At 41.2% G+C, this 19322-nt stretch overlaps 2 protein-coding genes across 2 annotated transcripts; both read right to left on the bottom strand.

Annotated features, from left to right (window-relative positions):
- Window positions 1-1590: 1590 nt before the first annotated feature.
- On the bottom strand, window positions 1591-5483 carry LOC131948070 (kelch-like protein 24). Its single transcript, XM_059309560.1, has 2 exons — window positions 5399-5483; window positions 1591-4265 (listed from the first exon to the last, which is right to left on the bottom strand). The coding sequence occupies exon 2, from the start codon at window positions 4235-4237 to the stop codon at window positions 2468-2470; it is 1770 nt and encodes a 589-aa protein (XP_059165543.1). The 5' UTR covers window positions 4238-4265; window positions 5399-5483; the 3' UTR covers window positions 1591-2467.
- A 5872-nt stretch (window positions 5484-11355) lies between these two features.
- Window positions 11356-17423, bottom strand: LOC131948089 (globin-like). The gene is made up of 6 exons (XM_059309596.1): window positions 17269-17423; window positions 16657-16765; window positions 14412-14545; window positions 13909-13998; window positions 13044-13281; window positions 11356-11664 (listed from the first exon to the last, which is right to left on the bottom strand). The coding sequence occupies exons 2-6, from the start codon at window positions 16684-16686 to the stop codon at window positions 11473-11475; spliced, it is 684 nt and encodes a 227-aa protein (XP_059165579.1). The 5' UTR covers window positions 16687-16765; window positions 17269-17423; the 3' UTR covers window positions 11356-11472.
- Between the last annotated feature and the right edge of the window lie 1899 nt (window positions 17424-19322).

Genomic DNA, 19322 nt, shown 5'->3' with positions numbered 1-19322 from the left:
TACGTGACCAGCACCATCATCATCTGACCAGCACCATCTGACCAGCACCATCATCATCTGACCAGCACCATCATCATCTGACCAGCACCATCCTTGTCTGACCAGCACCATCATCATCTGACCAGCACCATCATCATCTGACACCAGCACCATCATCATCTGACCAGCACCTTCTGACCAGCACCATCATCATCTGACCAGCACCATCAACATCTGACCAGTACCATCCTTGTCTGACCATCTGAACAGATTTAATCTTACTTTATAACATTACAATTTTTAAATCACTATCACCTCATTCTATTTTTCAAGTTTTGAGAAAAAATGAGTCAAATACTGAAACAATGAAATTTAAAAAAAATTAATTAATTAAAGCGCTTACTACTTTTATATGATTTATGATTTTATAAAATGCACAAACTTTAAATTTCAACTACTAATTCAAATTCCCAAAAACATTGTTTAGGTCATTGTGTTATCTTTACAGAATTTTTTTTAAGGAAAACAAATTATTTATGCTAAAAAAAAAAATTTAAACAGTCAAAAATAAATTCTGCCTTGGATTTGTACAAGTGTAAATTAATATTGCAAAGTATTTCAATACTTGAATATGATTGCATGTTATGTTTTAGTAAATACATTTTTAAAAAATGTTTGAGTTGTTTTTATCTTATCATCACAGTAGCAATGGAAGTATTTTGTGCTGCTTCTCTCCAGCAAATAGCAAAACAATTGTAATAATAGTGTATAAGTGGTTCTCACACTTTATAACATGACACAATACTTTTGATGACAAAAAAATGGTTAACAAGAAAATCATAAAGGTTGCATAAAAATACATTTTGTCAACAATAATTTAGTAATAAGCTCATGAAAGACAGCCATTAGACAGACTACTGGTGCTGTAATAGACAGCACACATCATCAGAACACATTTTAACAATTATTATGCTCAATTTACATGCAGTAACTTATTAAGAAATTTGTTAGTAATAGTAAAATATAACAGCAATAAAATAAACTTTCAAATGTTTGTTTTGATTATGTTCTACTCATAAGGCATTGATTAATCTTTTGCTAAACATTTCTTTGACATGCCAAATGAACTCATCAAATTTAATATGAACCTGTCTCGTTAAATCAATCAAACCAGCCAGCAGAACATGAACTATACTAGATCTTAAATCAATCAAACCAGCCAGCAGAACATGAACTATACTAGATCGAGTAACCAACTGAAAATATCATACACAAACTTTATCTACTGGTGGACAACAATGGGAACTTTGTTTAAAACAATGCAGGGTACAATAGTTATGAGAACCTACATGTTGTGTGGGAACAGGGCATTAACCCCCCCCCCCCCCCCCCCAGGACAGGGTTAGATTAGGCTTAGGGTTTGTGTTAGGGTTGGGGTTAGGGCTACGGCTTGGGTTAGAGTTAAGGTTTAAAAACAATGTCTAGCATTGGTTTTGTGTTAAGTTTTAGGCTGAGGTGAATGCTTAGGATTTGCTCTTTTTGAGTTAGAGTTGGGATTCTAACTTTGGGGAGGAGGGGGGATTGACAGGGGGCAATTGCTCCAGGGGGGGGGGGGGGGTAATGTCCTGTAGCCATGTTGTGTTAGCTGAGTGTTAACTGGTATACAGAATAACTTTTTTAGGCATCAACATCTGTCCATAATACTTACAAAATAGTAAAAATCTCCTTAGATATGAACCAAATACACTATATTTTATAATATATTTATTTTAAAAAACTCATAATCTGGCTAGAATACTATAACCATGAATACAGTTTGATTTACAAAACAAAACCTAACTCATAGTATATTAAAAGGTAGAGAAGAGTTTACTTGGTCCCAATAAACAGTGGTTTGAAAATAGAACAGACATAGTCAACAGCCACTGAAGTTTTTAGTTTGCCTACAAACACATTATTATTCTTAGAATGCTAATTCATACAAGTGAAGCAGCCGAAGCAAATTTAAACACCAACCTAAACAGCATGTTTAATCAACTACACACAGATTTCTGCAGCCTAATAGAATTCATCTCTCTTTCTAATAGTAATAGTTTTACTTTGTTGAGTCATAATCAAAATAATGTTCTTTTAGTAAACACAAGAGTTAGGTTCAAAAGCTACACAAATGTTAATAAACAGTTGACAAAAACAACTCTAATAAATACATGTTAGAATGTTGATAAAGTTAAGTAAATCTTGTAAGGCTAGTGGTATCTATCAATTGGTGGAGAAGGTGAACACAGAGTGTAAACAACACAGTAGCAGCAATTGAAGCCTCAATCTATTCAGTATAACACACATACACTGCCTCTCTCTTCACAGTATCTAGAAGCTAGCCATGGATCCAATGTACTCAGTACAACAAATAGTACCTATAAACCTGGAATTATTTCCCTGTACCCAGGAGCCTGACACTAGCTAGATGCAATTAAACAACAAATGGCACCTAGGATCCTGGCGTGGCCTCAGTGTACTCTGTTACAAGAAACTTTTTCTCAATGGTGATTTTGGCACAGCTGTCCACCAGCCTTGGTGTGGGTATGCGGTCATTCAGCATGATAACTCTCTGATTCCTTACATCGTACAGCAACATTGTGTCCACTAGAGCTCGGATAGGATTGGGGCCAGGAATGATCCTCTGACCACCCAGAAGTAGCAGAGAACCTCTACGATGAACCAAGCCGTAATGGACACAGTCAAAGTTCTGAATGTGACCCATGACTTTGACAGTGTCAGTCCGATGGTCAAACTGGACAATTTTCCCATTGTACAGAATGATGTAGCTACAATTGTTACAAACTGTTGCCCGGGTCAACTTGCATGCCAGGGGAAGTTGTGCAACAATGCTGACTGAGTGCGTCAGCGTGTCAAAACATTGAATTGAAGCTGTATCTGTGCGGTCGTTGGTCTCACCCCCAAACACAAGGACCTTATCCTTGGTGGCGGTGGCTGATATTGAGCTCACAGGAATAATGAGGTGTGCTACTTCCATCCACTCGCTACAGCCTAGCTCAAACTCTTCTATAGAACTCAGGACTTTGGTGCCCTGGCCAAGCTCGCTGTTGTAGCCACCAATCACATAGATCTTATTTCCACAGGCAGCCATTGCATGTCTCCTCCTGCCATTTTTCAGCTTAGCCCTACACTGGGACCACTTATCTTTCTTAGAACGGAACCGCAAGAAACAAGATTTGAACAAGCCTCCCCCAGTTACAAAGATATCGTTGTTGTGCACACATGTGGCAAATTCAATGCCTGGGTCGTAGGGTAAAGGTGAGAGACGAAACCATTTACGGCTATAGAATCCAAAAGCCAGAACATTCTTAGATCTAATGTAGGGTGGCCTGGGAGATTCTCCACCAGAAATAACAACCAGAACATCTTCATACTGGGATGTTTTTCTGTATGACGTCACCGGACTACTGCTGTCATGGCGATGTGCTGGCAAGAGCTGAAAATTCTTGGCATGATCTATATACATGTGGCATTCCGTGTGTTCTTTGACAACAGCATACTTTCTCAAAATATCTATCAGGAACTGGGGTTTGGTTAGCGGCAGCCGCAGATATGGGAAAATGTCCCCCAGGAGTTGACCTCTGACCTCTAGGTCATGCTGCACCCACTTGAGAACAGTTTCTATGACAAACTCTTCGTTGGGGCAGTTCAGCTCGTCTTCCTTTATGATTGAGATGAGCTCGTCTTTCTCCAGAGTCAGGAAATATTCCTGCTGAGAAATCTTGACAAAATTTGACATGATGAACTTCCAGGCCTGCTGCTTTAGGTGTTGACTACAGTGCCAGATAGCTAAGCGCCACCGTTCAAAGCAGTTGTTTATAGTTAGAGTTTTACAGATGAACTCTTCACACCTTTTTTGAAGACATTCCATCTGCAGCAGGCAAGCAGCCTTCAATATGGCTTCAGCATTGCCTTCATTTACAGAATCTGTCCCTTTGTAAATGTAGTCAAGTATGGCCTCAAAAATAGCACTGTCTGTGCCTTCTATCTTCACAATGCCGGAAACACTTTCCTTCATGCCAGATGAAAACATGGCATCAAAGTATGGCGATATGGCACAGAGTATGACTCTATGGCACTGGAAGGTCTTCTCCCCAACAATAATGGTTGTATCTGAGTGTGCCCCACTTGTGTACAGACGCTCCAGGCCACAGGAAATAGCATTGTAGTACTGTTGTAGCCATGACGTGGCTCCCTCCATGTTTGAGCCAATCACTTCAAAACTGGGACTGATGATAGAAGTAATATAAATTATAAAAAAAAGGTTCCTAACAACAATGTAGAAAATACAATTCATTTGGGTTTAACAAAAAGAGAGTGGTAAGCTAGTGAGTGAAATACAGGTGTCAGTGAGAGAAATCTATTGAATTTAGACCCTACGATTGTTTACTCAGCAGGATGACACTCAACCAACTGCTAGACCAAAGCTCTCACATTTGGAACTCAGTTATGTACTCAAGACTGCAGGACGTCCCTGAGTCCCCCCAGCTATGATAGAAACATAACTCTCATTAGGGAAAATAACTGTAGCTGGGCATAGTGCTGACTACATCATCTCTTCATCAAATGCAAAGGACATGAAACACATGAACTCAACTTTATCTGCCCTATGGAACTCTTGTGCATTGCCAGTTAAAAAGTCGAAATGATCCTTGGCTTGCCATAGCTTGAAACTTAAGAGTGATATAATATGGCATATGGTTGTAATCGAAAGGTGTGTCATGCCATGGCAGTGAGTGACAATAAATATGAAATTATGTAGACCCCTAATTTTAAATTTAGTCTAAAAAGAGCTAACCCTCAAAATTAGTGCCTAATGGATTAAATAATAATAAATATGGATGTCTATTATTACGCATATTCAGTGGTCATGTTTAAATTGAAAATTGAGAAGCCTAAATTTTAGATTTAGCGAGAATATCTAGTAGCCTATTAATATTACTTATACTATAGGCCTACATGCAAAATACATATAATAATGTCAGAGTACTCATAGATCTAGACTCTAGAATGCCCTAGGGCTGTTAGTGTCATTAGATTAGACCTACAAATTGTAATTTACAATAACATGCAGCTAACACTCATCACCACTACAACTAGGCCACTCACTAAGTACTTATTACTTAGGCCAAATAGTTAATAATACTTTGAGTTAATCAACTTAATCAGCTAAGGGTTATCTATCACATTTCATTATCACAGATGTGAGACCAGTCGAGTGCGAAAATTGTGTAGAATCCTCACACTCACAGTAGACTGAATAGTCTAAAAATGAAGATGAAGGGGTTATAGATCTATAAACTATAATAAAGCATATTTCAAGGTTTACAAATAAAATAAAAATCGTCAAATTTAAAAACACCTGAGCTTTTAACTAGATTTAGATCTAGATACAAATGAAAGTTTGATGAGCATTTTTCTATCTAGGAATTCTAGATCATTATTACAGATAATCCGGATGTTTTTCTTAGTGCATTCTGGATCTTCCGGGACAGCTTATATTTTATTCGCGTTTTTCACTTGTTTCATAGCCTTGACATTGAAGAAAGCATTGGAGAGAAAATTGCTTTCATTGGAAGAATTTGCATATTTGATGTCAATGTTAGCATAAAGTAATAATAATAGAGTTGTTACGATATTTATCCAAACATTCTTTTAAAAATAACATTAAAGAAAACCAAAGGCAGTGTGTAATAATTTCGCAGTTTCTTCCAGGCATCTTTTTTCGGGCTCTCCCTCTCTCCCCCCCCCCCCACCCGGATAAGTCTACCGCCCCCGAACGAAATGGAATTTATATAGAAAATAATAGAGCTAATATGGTTTATAGTTAAAATATTTTTTCATCTAACCAAAATTGCAATAAATAAATAAATCTTATATATACAGACAGGCTTACCAGTGGCGTAGCGAGGTCGGGTGTCACCCGGTGCAACACTTAATGGTGTCACCCCCCAGAGGCGTAGCGACCCTTCTCGGGGACAAACTTTCAAATTTTCGATTTGCACCCCCCCCTCAAACTTTCAATTTGCACCCCCCCCCCCGCCCCCGCCTCACGTTTTTCTCTATATATTTTGCTTTTTTTTTTGGCCTTGGTGTCACCCCCCTAAATGGTGTCACCCGGTGCGATCCGCACCCCCGCCCCCCCGCCTCGCTACGCCTCTGAGGCCTACTACATACACGGGTACATACACAGGGGCTGTAGTCTGTACAGACTATCAATGGGTACGAACCCTGTGTCTCTGTCTTGATTGTCAGCATTGCTCGAACCCTGTCTCATGACCGACAGGCCACTAGGTCGATCGAGCTCAGTGTTTCTTCCAGACTTTTTTCTCCGGGGGGGCACTTGAAATTTTTTGGGGGGGGGCGGTAAACTTTCTTCGGGGGGGGGGGGGCGGACACTATATAAATTATATAAATTTCAGTTCGTTCGGGGGGCGGTAAAATTTTTTCGGGGGGGCTTCGCCCCCCCCCCCCCCCCCCCGAAGAGATGCCTGGAAGAAACTCTGATCGAGCTCAGTTAATATTTTTAGAAAGAAAACGACGTTTAAAAAAATAATTTAACTTCAATGTTGAGGGAGGGGGGAGTATAAACAGAGGTGTGCCGTCATTTTAGAGAGGGAGGTCTGGCTTTTTGTGACGTTGCGTGATAGTGGGGAGGAGGAGGAAGGTAAAATTGTCAAAAAGCGTGACGTCATGTGGACCTCATAATATTGTTTAGGGCAGTACAGGCTAAATAGATCATTGCCTATATTAAAATCTATTCGTGTTATCCGTGCTTATGATACATCTATGAGAAAGGTTTACTGAATATTTTGAACTTTTTCGTGTGTACTTTTTTGCCATTTGTAATACCTTTTTGAGCGTGATAAACTTAAATGCTAGAATTACTGGAGTAATTTAGCTCGCTAGTGCCTTCTGTAAAACTTTGATTGTAAAAAAAAGATAATTTATTCTTTATATTTAATTCAAGGTCGATGATACAAAAAATATGTGTGACCATGACGTCATACAACAAAATATGTGGACCCATAGCGCATGACGTCATACAACAACATAATTAAGTTGAGTTTATTGTACAGAGCATGTCCACCTTAGGTGTAGACCTATCATTGAGCTGTCCCAGCCACCAACAACATCAGTGGGCCGACGACGGGACACCACCTTAGGTGTAGACCGTATCATTGAGCGGCACCAGCCACCAACAACATCAGTGGGCCGACGACGGGAGCACCATCGCGTCCAGACAATGGCCACGCTTGACGTGTGGTCAACACCACCTGTGGCCACACCACGTGACACCATCAAGCTGGAACGACAGGTCAGTACAACAAATAGATTCCTATTGTCCTGCAGTCGGTCAAGCGTAACAAGCGCTGCCGTCCCCAAAGACAACCACGTGACACCCACCTTGTCATCCTCATTTGCATGTTACGTCATCGCAATTCTTTTCTCACAACTCAAACACAGGACGACAACCATGGCGACACTCCAAACATCCCCTACTTATATAAGTCGGAAAGACTAAATTTACATTTAGAAATGTTGTAATTCTCCAGATCCTACCAGCACCAAGTCTCGGCACAATCTTGTCTCTGTCTCGACACACCTTTTAATTCAACCATACCCCAGTCAACTCTATCAATTTATAGGCTACAGGTCAGCATTTTATTTTAAAAGTTAATTTTATTTAAAGATAATATCAAGTTTTAAATTTACGTGTAGGCTAAATTTTTTTATTAAAATTATTTACATGTCTGCAAATGACAAACTAAAAATTTACTGTATATTATATACAGAACAACTATATTCGACCTAACTAATATCGCCTTCAGAAGCTGTGCTAGTCGCATCGACTTCTCGATATCAGCCTTGCAGTTTTAAATGAAAACTGCAGTTCATGTTGAAAATACAGTGTTGTGTTTCATACATCTCTTTAAGTTACTTCTTATAAAAACACTGTGAGAAAGCGATTTATTAAAAAGTGTCTTTGTGTATCATTTGAACAAATGCAAGCTCCATTTACAGATGTTCCAATCCATAAATGTAACCATTAGTTCACCTACCAGTCAACTAGTCCCCATTAATTCAGTCTCACCAGTTCAAGTCCCCATATTGTATAAACTGTTCATGCTTCATCTAGTCACTAAACCATCAGCCAACAAAATGTTGTAAGCGATCAACGATTCCAGACCATCAACCCCACCCCACTAAAACAACCACCTTTTGATTCCAGACCATCAGCCCCACCCCACTAAAACAACCAACTTTTGATTCCAGACCATCAACCCCACCCCACTAAAACAACTTTTGATTCCAGACCATTAGCCCCACCCCAACACGGTGCCCACACCACAATGAAGCGCAACATCAGCCACTACATCCACATGACCACCCTGAACGAAGCTGGAGAAGTGACCTATGACCTCTGTATAGACTTGCCAGGCAAATGTCAGTTGTTGGGGCCATTACGTTTTCTAAAGAGGTAAGTTGTCCCAGCTAATTAGTCGTTTGGGGGCCATTACGTTTTCTCAAGAGGTAAGTTGTCTAGGCAAAAGTCAGTTGTTGGGGCCATTACGTTTCCTAAAGAGGTAAGTTGTCCAGGCAAAAGTCAGTTGTTGGGGCCATTACGTTTTCTCAAGAGGTAAGTTGTCTAGGCAAAAGTCAGTTGTTGGGACCATTACGTTTTCTAAAGAGGTAAGTTGTCTAGGCAAAAGTCAGTTGTTGGGGCCATTACGTTTTCTAAAGAGGTAAGTTGTCTAGGCAAATCAGTTGTTGGGACCATTACGTTTTCTCAAGAGGTAAGTTGTCTAGGCAATGACTACTGGGTTCAGCAAGTGCTCATGTTGCACACCACGATGTTCAGGTTCAATAACATTTTCATGAAACCTTCTTCCATAATATCTTAAAGAAACATCGACTCCCCTACCCAGTCATGTCGGAGTTGGGTGCTACAAAAACTGGTTTTGAAATACTTTTTTTACAGATCATTTTTAGAAAGAATGATATTGTTACATCTTTAGCTGAAGGCCATATAACACAAACTTATATCCTGTTGAAGAAAAGCAAACTATAAATCTATTAAGTCTTATTAAGAACTTTTGTTAATATAAGATTGAAGGACATTAAACACAACGTTCTATCATTTTCCGACCCCATTTTTTACTTCATGCTGTACAGTAAACAAAATAAACCACATTACAAGATCCATATTTGTAGCCAGAATTGTTCTAGTGTTAATAACTTGATTTTTAATTTACATTTAAATTGTCTAAAACTAAACAATCTAAAATTTATACAAATTTCAATTCAAATTTCCAGAAAAATCTCCGTCCAGTCTAACCAAGGACGACTTGAGGAATCCCAAAACATAAAACCATCAAAACAACTGTTTAGCCTGTATTCACACGATCCGATCATTCAGTATTACGGACTTGTCATGGCGACCATGTACGGAAATCTCCGCTTGATGAAGAAGTACCTTGACGCTGGCGTACGGCCGTACGGCCCGGAGAGGCTGCGGTGTGGGGCGCCACTGTTGATATCGCTCACAACATGCCCGGAGGCCGTACGTCTGCTAGTCGAATATGGCGCTTTGTGGGACAGGTGAGCTCCCATTTTAATTGATTAGTAACTAGGCGAGCTGGCTTTACAGCCATAGACGGTGAAGTAGAGTTGATCTGTTTGTTTGCTTTCTGAACTGTGTAGTCAGTTATTTCACTGTCTGTCTTTACTTAAACTGACCGACTGAGACATCCAACATAGCTCTACAACATTACTACACTTCCTTGTCTGCTTTCTGGTTATTTTAAAACAATTTGTTGATCTACATACTGTTTATATATAGGCCTACATTAAGGAGAAAGTTAGAGGTTATATTTTTTAAAGAATAAATAGCTTTAAAAAAAACTATAAATAGCTTTACCTGAAAACAACTTGTCCTCAGATACCACGAACATTTCGCATCACCATTGCTCCACCTGGCCCAGCCGAATGTTCTCGAAGTTCTCGTGGACGTGGCTGAGGATAAGATCAACGACCTGCAGGCGTACCAAGACATCAAGCGGCGAGCATTCAGCCAGGACACGCCCCCCAGCTCTGACCCTAGGGGTCGAGCCGTGGACACACCCCCCAGCCCTGACCCTGGGTCACAGAAACTGCAGCACATCAGAGAACTGCTGTCACGCCCCAGATCGTTGTTCACGTTATCTCGCCGTGCGGTGTGCAGGAGCCTGGGACCCATGCCAGAAAGGAGGTCAAAAGTCCGGCTGCTGCCTGTGCCGGATGTTGTCAAACACAACCTGTGTGTGGAGGACCTGGACTTAAAGTTTGCCCGCCCCAACCCCCGTGTGTCTGTTCAAATGGTTGAAAGCTCCATGGTTATAACGGAAACTAGAATCATAGGCTCGGAGACAGAGGTTTAATTAGAATAAAGGTTTTAAACTAAACAGTATTGTGGTATTTTTTTGGTCATGTGTGTGATTGTAATATTTAATGGGTCATTTTAAAATATTTGAGTCAAAAGACATAATTGCAACCCGATTTACAAAAATAATTAGCCGACTATTAAATGCAGTAAACATAAGTTTGCTTAGATAAGAAAATGAAAAAAAAAATATTGGAAAAAATTGATTGAGAAATCCTGGTAGAGTTTTCACTGCCTCAAATAATATTGGTTAGCTGTTTTGATAGTTTTTTTTCAAAAGATCTTACACTGAAATAGCAAGCCTATTGAATTGATATCTTATATGTCCATAAACAGACGAATGAAGTTATTGAGTACAAGAAAATTTACAGTACAACATACAAAACATGAATATTTTCTTAAATTATTCACATTTCTCATCAAGTGAAACAGACAATTATGATGTTGTGATGTTGTCAAAATAAATAAGCAAATAAATAAAATAGCAATCTTGAACATTTTCCTTTTCGTATTTAATTAGCTTAATGTTTTGAATGGGGGTAAGGTTTATTACTTTAATTAAGAAGAGCGAAAGGGTTTGTAAAAAAATTAAATTATGACAAACCACAAAAAAATAAATCAATCAGATACTTATTACTTTGCCAGAATGCGTTCTCTATAAACTAAAATTAAAAAAAAAAAACACATCGTTTCTCCGGGGAGGGGGGGGGGGGGGGCATTTGAAACTTTCGGTGGGGGGGGGGGGAAACTCAAAAGTATATATTTACTATATAAATTCAATTTCGTTCGGAGGGGTGGGCGGTAGACTCTCCTCGGGAGTAGAAACAATGGTTGGTTCTCCATTTGGAGAATTAGCCACAAACCCACAAACAAAATTATGAACTGAATAAAAGCTTATAATATAGCGTGACTTTATAATTGTTTTCTTAAATGATTATTTTCAACTAAAATGAAAGCTACTCTACAAAAATTGTAGACAGTCTACATATAAGCGGTCAGAACTGGCCAACAGATCACTTCCGAGAACGGCCAAGTAATCCAAAACAACATCCGGTCGACGGTTTCTTTTTGGTCATCCCCGCCTCTTCCTGTCGCACGACCTTGCAGAACTGGGAGATGAAGGTCATCCATATCTTGATATCTTCGTCGTCTGCCGCCACCTTCAGCGCTCGTGTCAGATACAGGTGGAAATTTTTCTCGAAACACTGGCGGAGGGGGGGGGGGGAAAGAGAGGTCATTACCATATGATAGCACTGACATTTGCGACATACATAACCACTCGCTTATTTCAGCTGCTCGTCAAGTGGTGTAGGCAAGATTTTCTGATGTTTTTGCATGTGCAAGTGTAGGTGTGCGTGTGCATATATATGTGTATATGTGTGCGTGCATGCGTATGAATGTTTCCGTGCGTGTCTGTCAGCATGCATGTAGTTAAAAATTGATAAGAACGAATGACTTGGGTGTTATGACAGAAAATATGTCAACATCTGTGCCTTAACGTGAGACATTTGTAATTTTGAAGGTCTACGGATTGGGGGTGAGGGGAATTCTAAACGCTACTCTCGTGCCTACGTCACAGTACCCGTCTACCAGCCATTAAAGCTTTGTCTACTTAAATTTTCCGGTGCCACCAATTACTTGATGTCCATGAAAATTACTCCCAGATTTATCTTATGTAATTGTTAGTGCCTGCACCAACCAGAGAACAAACACTCAGACAACCCCTGTTAACTCACATAAAAAAACAACCAGAGAACAAACACTCAGACAACCCCTGTTAACTCACATAAAAACCCAGAGAACAAACACTCAGACAACCCCTGTTAACTCACATAAAAAAACCAGAGAACAAACACTCAGACAACCCCTGTTAACTCACATAAAAAAACCAGAGAACAAACACTCAGACAACCCCTGTTAACTCACATAAAAAAACCAGAGAACAAACCCTCAGACAACCCCTGTTAACTCACATAAAAAAACCAGAGAACAAACACTCAGACAACCCCTCTTAACTCACATAAAAAAACCAGAGAACAAACACTCAGACAACCCCTGTTAACTCACATAAAAAAACCAGAGAACAAACACTCAGACAACCCCTGTTAACTCACATAAAAAAACCAGAGAACAAACCCTCAGACAACCCCTGTTAACTCACATAAAAAAACCAGAGAACAAACACTCAGACAACCCCTGTTAACTCACATAAAAAAACCAGAGAACAAACACTCAGACAACCCCTGTTAACTCACATAAAAAAACCAGAGAACAAACCCTCAGACAACCCCTGTTAACTCACATAAAAAAACCAGAGAACAAACACTCAGACAACCCCTGTTAACTCACATAAAAAAACCAGAGAACAAACACTCAGACAACCCCTGTTAACTCACATAAAAAAACCAGAGAACAAACACTCAGACAACCCCTGTTAACTCACATAAAAAAACCAGAGAACAAACACTCAGACAACCCCTGTTAACTCACATAAAAACAACCAGAGAACAAACACAGAAAACCCCTGTTAACTCACATAAAAACAACCAGAGAACACACACTCAGACAACCCCTGTTGACTCACATCAAAAAAATTGCTGCCGATGGACGGCTTCATGTTGAGGTGTGAGACAGCGATGGAGTGGAACCTTTTGTCCAACTCTGCTGGCTTGTTGATGGTGCTGATGAAGGACTCGAAGCTCATGATGATGACGGTGGTGTGGGCGAGGAACTTGTCGTCGTTGATCAGGTTGCTCTCGGTGGCCGACGGGTTGAACTTGTAGCTGAACCGTTCCCGCATCCCCTGGACGTTGTCGAACATCCTGTGGACAGATTCAGAGCAGTTGGTCAACATTACAGTCAGCACATGTAGACAGTTGGACAACAGGCCAACATCACGGTCAGGACTGTTAGACAACAGGACAACATCACGGTCAGGACAGTTGGACAACAGGCCAACATCACGGTCAGGACTGTTAGACAACAGGACAACATCAGTCTGGACAACAGGACAACATCACGGTCAGGACAACAGGACAACATCAGAGTCTGGACAACAGGACAACATCACGGTCAGGACAACAGGACAACATCAGAGTCTGGACAACAGGACAACATCACGGTCAGGACAACAGGACAACATCAGAGTCTGGACAACAGGACAACATCACGGTCAGGACAACTGGACAACTTTACAGTCAACACATGTAGACAGTTGGAGAACAGAACAACATCACGGTCAGGATATTTGTCAACAAAATCCGTAAGACTGTCCGCTGAAATCACCCGTGTACACACCATAACTTAGGGCTGTGAGCTGAAATCAAGCGCGAACTCAACAACCACCTGTGTACTCACCAACCACCTGTGTACTCACCAATCACTGTGTACTTACCAAACACCTGTGTACTCACCAACCTCCTGTACTCACCAACCACCCATGTACTCACCATAACACTAACGATATCCCAGCTTGTTTAAACGCTTGAGGAGTTTCTCCGATTATTTTTTTCCACGAGCGCACCATTTTCATCTTTTCTCTGCATCAAAACATCGAAGTCAGAATAACATGTGGTGGTTTGAGACAAAACTTACATAGGACCTAACAAACCCATATCCAGAGTTTCTTCCAGGCATCTCCAGGCAAAGCCCCCCCCCCGCAATTTTTTTTTACCGCCCCCCCCCCCCGAACGAAATGAAATTTATATAATTTATATAGAAAATATATACTTTTAACAGTGTTCGCCCCCCCCCCCCGAAGAAAGTCTACCGCCCCCCCCCCCCCCGAAAATTTCAAGTGCCCCCCCCCCCCTCCGGAGAAAAAAGTCTGGAAGAAACACTGCCCATATCTATACGTATACAATCATGTCATAGAGCCCGCACAACCCACACGTATAAAACCCGCACGCTACCCAAACGAAAGTTGTACTGAGACCCCCCCCCCCCCCCCCACCTTTCAGTCAGACCGGAAACCGCACACTTGTCCACGTCATCGTATTGGCTGAACGTCTCTTCTTTGGGTGGCTCCTCCACGACTGGCTCCTGCTCAGCGGGGTCAAGGTCCAACAGGGGGGCGGTATCCTTTGTCTGTTAGAGAAACGTGAGTCACATCATAGGGGGCAGCACTAGTACACATCATAGGGGGCAGCACTGGTACACATCATAGGGGGCAGCACTAGTACACACATAATAGGGGGCAGCATTAGTACACACAACATAGGGGCAGCACTAGTACACAACATAGGGGGCAGCATCAGTACACACATCATAGGGGGCAGCATTAGTACACATCATAGGGGGCAGCACTAGTACACAACATAGGGGGCAGCATCAGTACACACAACATAGGGGGCAGCACTAGTACACACATCATAGGGGGCAGCACTAGTACACAACATAGGGGGCAGAATTAGTACACATCATAGGGGGCAGCATTAGTACACATCATAGGGGGCAGAATTAGTACACATCATAGGGGGCAGCAGTAGTACACACATCATAGGGGGCAGCACTAGTACACATCATAGGGGGCAGCACTAGTGCACACATCATAGGGGGCAGCACTAGTACACATCATAGGGGGCAGAATTAGTACACACAACATAGTGGGGCAGCACTAGTACACATCATAGGGGGCAGCACTAGTACACATCATAGGGGGCAGCACTAGTGCACACATCATACGGGGCAGCACTAGTACACATCATAGGGGGCAGAATTATTACACACAACATAGGGGGCAGCACTAGTACACACATCATACGGGGCAGCACTAGTGCACATCATAGGGGCAACACTAGTATACACCATAGGGGACAGCACTGGTACACACATCATAGGGTGCAGCAGTAGTACACATCATAAGGTGCAGCACTAGTACACATAATAGGGGCAGAGGCGTAGCGACCCTTCCCGGCGCCCGGGGACATACTTTCAATTTGGCGCCCCCTTCGGGAGCAAATTTACGATTTGCACCCCCCCTCGAACTTTTCATTTGCACCCCCCCCCTCAAACTTTCGATTTGCACCCCCCCCCTCGAACTTTTCATTTGCACCCCCCTCAAACTTTCAATTTGGCGCCCCCCCTAAGGTCGGCGCCCGGGGACATATGTCCCCCCCGCCCCTCCCCCCCTCGCTACGCCTCTGAATAGGGGGCAGCACTAGTACACATCATAGTGGCAGCACTAGTGCACATCATAGGGGGCAGCATCAGTACACACAACATAGGGGGCAGCACTAGTACACATCATAGGGGGCAGCATTAGTACACACATCATAGGGGGCAGCGTTAGTACACACAACATAGGGGGCAGCATTAGTACACACATCATAGGGGCAGCATTAGTACACACAACATAGGGGGCAGCACTAGTACACACATCATAGGGGGCAGAATTAGTACACATCATAGGGGCAGCAGTAGTACACACATCATAGGGGCAGCAGTAAGTACAAACATCATAGGGGGCAGCACTAGTCTACATCATAGGGGGGGCAGCAGTAGTACACATCATAGGGGGCAGCACTAGTGCACACATAGGGGGCAGCACTAGTGCACACATAGGGGGCAGAATTAGTACACATCATAGGGGGCAGCATTAGTACACATCCTAGGGGAAGCATTAGTACACATCATAGGGGGCAGCATTAGTACACATCATAGGGGGCAGCATTAATACACACAACATAGGGGGCAGCACTAGTACACATCATAGGGGGCAGCATTAATACACACAACATAGGGGGCAGCACTAGTACACATCATAGGGGGCAGCATTAATACACACATCATAGGGGGGGGCAGCACTAGTACACATCATAGGGGGCAGCATTAGTACACATCATAGGGGGAGCATTAGTACACATCATAGGGGGCAGCATTAGTACACATCATAGGGGGAGCATTAGTACACATCATAGGGGGCAGCATTAGTACACATCATAGGGGGCAGCATTAATACACACAACATAGGGGGCAGCACTAGTACACATCATAGGGGGCAGCACTAGTGCACATCATAGGGGGCAGTACTAGTACACATCATAGGGGGCAGCAGTAGTACACACATAAAAAGGGACAACACCAAGCTAGACTACAACGTCTTTTGGTTAGGGTTTCGTCGCGGCTTCTTTGTCTATTATCATTTTAATTAGGGTCAGGTTTAGAGTTGTTTACAAACTTCAGCATAGCCGACTCACCTCTCCTTCTTCATCGTCTTGTTCGGCCATAGGTCATGAATGAATGTGTACCACAGATAGGCTTTGTTCCAGGTGTATATCCACAAGTCAACAATACCTACACCACTACCTGCAACATGGTACAAGTTTGGATATTTGACCTTGAACGGCCATTGACCTAATCCCAACTGAATGAAAATGTTGGACCCTAAAAATCGATGGACTAAATCAAAGTAAATGTAATGTAATGTGACTTGTCTTTTGTCAGTGTTGTTTTGTCAATGATATTTTATTTATGTCAGTCATATTCTATCTGTCATATTTTGTTTGATATATTTTGTCAGTAATATTTTGTCTGAAATGTAGTGACAGTGATTTTTGTCTATTAAAAAATGAAAAAAAATTAGAGTGGGATACAGGTGTTATTAATTATTAATTGTAAAATAATATTCTATTTAATAATGTATATATATATATATATATATATATATATATATATATATATATATATATATAATATTTACTAGCCTATATCTAGATTTTAGTATGTTATTTAGTTCTAGAATTTTTATCAATAGATCAAACATTTATATCAAAGACTTTGAGCAAATTATATAAATATTAACATCTTACACAATACAATTCGTTAAACAAATATCATTGTTATTTCTTTCCTTACAACTTATACAGAATACATTGTATAACGCTAATAAATAATAACAAATAAATAAAAATGTGACAAGTGTATAATTGATATTTTTGTTCTATCTAAAGAACTTATCGTAAACAAAAACCCAGAACAACTTATTTCCGGTGCTGAACAGTGCTACCAATCTAAAAATAACTCATGCAGATGCGCAACTCTTTCACTATAATTTCATGTTTGAAATTGGTACTTGTTCATCTGTTAAGTGATGGTTGGTGAAATATCCAACTCTCAACATAGATGAAATGTGAGGGATGTAATCGGATTGATGTAATCTAAGCTACAGATGAACGTACACGTCTTCTTCTTCTTCGTTCTTAATTGTAATGTTGAACGTGATTTCCTCCAACACAATTAAGTAATACGTGTCAACTTGTTTGTGACATTTAGGCCGTTGAATCCTACTCAGCCTGCTTTTATTTCTGGATTTGCTTCCACAGCCAATATCCAACCAAGAACAAACTACAAGGCAGCAGTTATTTGATTTTGGAGTTGTCTCTCCTAGAAGAGTGGCTGTCCCCAGCTAACAAGCCTCATCTGCCCGAGGGTTCGAACTCAAGACTTTACCGACTCGACCACATCGACATCTTTAGAACAATTTTTTAAACAATTACACTGCAAAGGGAAATTACCCAGTATTGCCTTTAAGTTAGTCTTGAAATTTGCTGAAATCCAAGGGAATGTACTCCTGGGATTTTTAAAAATGGTTAATTTTAGTAGAGTAGTCTACATTGCATTGCGCTTTGCACAAATGTATGTCATTGTATGTGTCTGTAGGTCAAGATAGAGATCAGATTTGTTTGATCGAGTGAAGTTTAATGTGTATCGATCTATCTGTTTGTTTGGGGGGGGGGGGGGGGGGGGGGAGTGGGACACTGGTTAAAGGTCTATATGTTCTATGTCATGTTATATATTTTTATTTAATTTCGGAGCGGTGTACGTGCTTCAGGGGCAGTGGCCCCATACTGACCCCCCCCCCCCCCCTAGAAGAGATGCCAGAAAGAATGCTGTGTAGAATGGCACTTTCTTGACACAGTGTAAAATAGATGAAACTTTCAGTACTGTGACACTAGGCATATTTTTATTTCACATATCTTGTTTGTACCCTAGTCTGGAGCATTCGTGTCACGTCATCCAACAGACGTGCTTGATGAGAGATATCTTACGACCTCTAGACTGTCACTGTTGTTATCTATGTCTTTATCGTTCAGAGACCAGGGGTGTGCGACGTGTATTCAAGGAATGAACGGGTGGATTATTTCATCAAGGTCAAGGTGATACAGATAAACATTTTTTAAAATGTCTAGATCTGCGGAGGCATGTGTTATGTGATATGTTGTATGTGATGTGTTGTATTGTATGTGATGTGTTGTATGTGATGTGTTGTATGTGATGTGTTGTATGTGATGTGTTGTATGTGATGTGTTGTATGTGATGTGTTGTATGTGATGTGTTGTATGTGTAGTGAACATGACTTGCTGCAACACGTACGTAATGAGATTTGACGTATGTCTTATGTCAAGCGATGCATGTGTTATGTAAACTGACAGGTGTCGTATGGGAAATCAGAGTGATGTGAATTGATCTAAGTGTTATGCAATATGACGTATATGTGTATATACTGATATCATTATAATTATGTGTTTTTATTCTACTCATGAATAAACACGAGATTATATGTAGGGTGATCTATATGTGAACTACGTATCTGAAAACTGAAGTCAAAGAAGTTGTATTTATTTGACTTTCAGCATCACTCGAGGTGATCGTCTGAACATTACAATTCCAAAAGTTATGACCTGGGACATGTTCACCCCACCCCTCCCACACCCACACATACCCCATGTACACAGAGCTCCAGGCCACGACAGAGCTGGTGATAGGGAGTCTGTGTATGGTGACACGTCCACCCGACCTCACCTCTGGGTACCTTCTGCCAAGCCACCCACCCCAACTTCCCACCCCACTATCCCACCCCAGA

The sequence above is a fragment of the Physella acuta genome, unplaced genomic scaffold (assembly GCF_028476545.2).
Source record: "Physella acuta isolate Inbredline_101_S28 unplaced genomic scaffold, ASM2847654v3 ptg000622l, whole genome shotgun sequence".
NCBI classification, from domain to species: domain Eukaryota; kingdom Metazoa; phylum Mollusca; class Gastropoda; family Physidae; genus Physella; species Physella acuta.
This window is presented reverse-complemented; position numbering and strand designations above follow the sequence as displayed.

Bases quoted from the DNA above. Each gene is read 5' to 3' on its own strand.
- LOC131948089 (XM_059309596.1), bottom strand. From the start codon at position 16,686: ATGGCCGAACAAGACGATGAAGAAGGAGAG. The intron at 13,999-14,411 runs GTGGGGGGGGGG...GTTTTGATGCAG, and splicing joins GTTTCCGGTCTGACTGAAAG to AGAAAAGATGAAAATGGTGC. The intron at 11,665-13,043 runs GTGAGTCAACAG...CCCCTCCGCCAG, and splicing joins TCGGCAGCAATTTTTTTGAT to TGTTTCGAGAAAAATTTCCA.
- LOC131948070 (XM_059309560.1), bottom strand. From the start codon at position 4,237: ATGGAGGGAGCCACGTCATGGCTACAACAGTACTACAATGCTATTTCC.